This window comes from Rhagoletis pomonella, unplaced genomic scaffold (genome assembly GCF_013731165.1).
Source record: "Rhagoletis pomonella isolate Grant_MI unplaced genomic scaffold, Rhpom_1.0 Rhpom_scaffold_00006, whole genome shotgun sequence".
Classification (NCBI taxonomy): Eukaryota; Metazoa; Arthropoda; class Insecta; order Diptera; family Tephritidae; genus Rhagoletis; species Rhagoletis pomonella.
The window spans coordinates 11,661,322-11,664,494 of record NW_023458560.1 but is presented as its reverse complement, the minus strand read 5'-3'; the positions used below and the strand labels follow the sequence as shown (position 1 = coordinate 11,664,494).

Below are 3,173 nucleotides of genomic sequence, written 5' to 3'. Positions count from 1 at the left end.
CAGTATGTAAATTACTTTTATTGCGAATTGAAACGATTTTAATGAATATTCATGGTTACCATTAATAGTAGTATGACAGTTAGATCTAAATGCATATTTGACAAGAAAGATAGAATACAAGATTGCGCCGTCCTAGCGGCGATGGCATATCTGTACAAAAAGTAATAAAAGTCGAATTGGATGTTGAAAGAAAATGTGAGAACAGCAAATTTTCTTAAATAATAAATTTTTCGATAAGGAACGTGTTTTGATTGGGGTGGGCTTTAGTAGTCAGCCGCACCTTGTGTTTTAAGAAAACCAGGTGGAATTAACAAATGAAACTTGGTCAGGACGTTAAGGGAGGTATCCTCTAAAACATGTATTACTAAAAAATATAAATAATATTATTGTTTATAAGTTATTTGTTGTTAAAATTTCTTAAGTCGTTCCACTTGGTTTCCTTAACAAAAAAGCATTTGTGCATACTTTTATATATATAAATGCACGTAACACTGTACTTAATACTTTACACACTTTTCTTTTATTTTATCTTGTATATAAATCACTTTAATTAAACTTTTATCGACTTGTAAATTACATTGAATTTCACACATATGTATTTACAATAACACATGGTTGCAAACTGACACATAACATGTGTTGCCATATTGTACAAAACAATACATACAAAGAAGGCAATGATTAAAAAGGAATACAGGGGAAATCAATACAAAAGAAAATGTTCAGCTCCTTTTCTTCGCAAAACAGAAAGGAGAATTCTATTGCCTGAGGGTTATACAGGGCTGTCATGGAATCCAATTGTTGTCGGAATTGGATTTAAAAACGACAAAAAAATTACTTTGGTGTCATGAAATCCAATGTTATCGGTTTTATGTTCGAATCGGAATTAGTGTCGATTTTAGGTGTCACAGAAACCAATAATATCGATTTTGGTATCGGAAACAAACCAAGCAGCTAACGGCTGTTGGATTTCATTTGTTTATTAGTTTTCCTTACTTCCAGTTGGATATTTTATAAAAATGTGAGTAAAAAAATAGTTATTTTATAAAAATATTTGTTAATGTATTCATATTTTTATTCATCAGTTTTTATGCTTTCCAAAAATGTCTGGCGCTACTAACGTTCCATACGAATGAGTCATGGCTAGAGCCGGGATAGAGTGCATCGACGGCTCGAATTTTTATGTCACCATCACACATCTAAATAAAAATGTACATGCATATATATAAATCAAGGCAATGTACGAATAAAATGAAGATTCATGATTACTTACAATCAGGGCATTCATACTGAATTATTTTCGATTATAAAATAAATGTTCGTCAATACTGGGCTTAATGATTTTTATGTGTGTTATTGAGGGAATTTTGTACTTTAAGTAAAAATAGTCTCTTGATATGCGCTTTTCGATGCAGTCCATTTCTAGTTTCACCCACTGAGGGCAAATGAACCGCTCCATAACCTTAAGCACATCATCTAAAATCGTTGACACCGCGCTTCTAGCTACACTTATGCTAGAATCGTTCCCGACTGATCTTTGACAGGATCCTTCTGCTAAAAATCGCAACGAAGCTGCTAACTGCAGCACTGGTGGAACTTTCGAACGTGTCAAGTGCCCTTCAATGGTGTCAAGTACCTCTTTGTTTAGGCGATAATATGCTATGAAACTGCAAATACGCTATAAATATTTATAAACGCATATTAAAAAACAATCTACTTACGCTGTCTCGGGCAGCTCAAGTGGATCGCCGCAATCTCTCAAAATTTTTCTTTTAACCTTCTCCGAACTTTCTTCTTCCAAGAACAGAAATGCGATAACTGCGGATGTCATTTTCAAAAAAATGTACATTCAAATTGCCGCCATGCACACAAATGAGCAAAACAGCTGATTCGAACATCGGTTTTGTCTATGTTCGAAAAGAGCAAAACCAATCCGGTTTCATGACACCAAATGAAACCAATATTGGTTTGTAATTCCGACAAAAAGCAAAACCGACTTGGATTCCATGACAGCCCTGATAATCCCTAAGTGCGGCCGAAGGTCGCCTACGCAGAAAGGTGTTCTCTGCAAAAGGTGTTCCGCTCCTTTTCTTCGCAAAACAGAAAGGAGAATTCTACTGCCTGAGGGTTATAATCCCTAAGTTCGGCCGAAGGCCGCCTACGCAGAAAGGTGTTCTCTGCAAAAGGTGTTCAGCTCCTTTTCTTCGCGAAACAGAAAGGAGAATTCTACTGCCTGAGGGTTATAATCCCTAAGTGCGGCCGAAGGCCGCCTACGCAGAAAGGTGTTCTCTGCAAAAGGTGTTCAGCTCCTTTTCTTCGCAAAACAGAAAGGAGAATTCTACTGCCTGAGAGTTATAATCCCTATGTGCGGCCGAAGGCCGCCTACGCAGAAAGGTGTTCTCTGCAAAATGTGTTCAGCGCCCCCCTTCTTCGGCAACACAGAAATAATAATTCTACTAAGTAAAAATTCCGAATTAAAAATCCGCTTTTATTATTCAAAATTCCAGTCTGGTAGCACTAAGTTGTATGTTATTTTGCTATCTTATTCATCGTTTATATGAAAACTTTAACAATAAATTATATAATAACTATAGGGTTGCTAGAAAAAAGGGGGGTAGTTTTGAAATCAGGGGGTCCTATTCTACCCCCCCCCATCCCCCCCTTTTCTAGAATTTGCCGTCCGTCTACTAAAATTTTCCCTTTGATTGTGCTAATTTGTAATAGCCTTATTCATAAACAATAAAGTAGCTTAAAAAATGCTTATAAATTGAAAATTGTTTGTAAACGGCAATTTAAAAAGCTTTTTAAAATTTTTATTTTTTATTAATAAGGCAATAAAAATATATGATTTACAATAACTTTTAACAAAGGAAATACGAAATAAGGTGATTTTTGCGGAAGTGGGTATTAGTGAATTTCAGTGCATTTAAAGTTTCTGAGGTTTCGTTTACTTTTAGATCAGAATTGTCAAAATTGAGAAATTCAAAGTAGCGATACAATAATCATAGAAAAGAAGATTGCGCCCTGCTGTGATGATGAGTAAATTTACCACAATGAGGAAGAATATAAGAATTAAGTGAAAAAATTTTATTTTTACAAATTTAGTGAGCAGTAACGCGTTTCAAGAACGATATTTCAGACAAATCGTTAATGAACCACTATTTTTCCTTCCC

General features: G+C 35.0%; 1 protein-coding gene across 1 annotated transcript; it reads right to left on the bottom strand.

Annotated features, from left to right (window-relative positions):
* Positions 1-1,091: 1,091 nt before the first annotated feature.
* On the bottom strand, positions 1,092-2,013 carry LOC118741622. The gene is made up of 3 exons (XM_036473611.1): positions 1,722-2,013; positions 1,274-1,667; positions 1,092-1,199 (listed from the first exon to the last, which is right to left on the bottom strand). The coding sequence occupies exons 1-2, from the start codon at positions 1,847-1,849 to the stop codon at positions 1,295-1,297; spliced, it is 501 nt and encodes a 166-aa protein (XP_036329504.1). The 5' UTR covers positions 1,850-2,013; the 3' UTR covers positions 1,092-1,199; positions 1,274-1,294.
* Between the last annotated feature and the right edge of the window lie 1,160 nt (positions 2,014-3,173).

Coding starts and splice junctions, on each gene's coding strand:
- LOC118741622 (XM_036473611.1), bottom strand. CDS start 1,849: ATGTACATTTTTTTGAAAATGACATCCGCAGTTATCGCATTTCTGTTC. Junction 1,668..1,721: donor CTTGAGCTGCCCGAGACAGC/GTAAGTAGATTG, acceptor GCGTATTTGCAG/TTTCATAGCATATTATCGCC.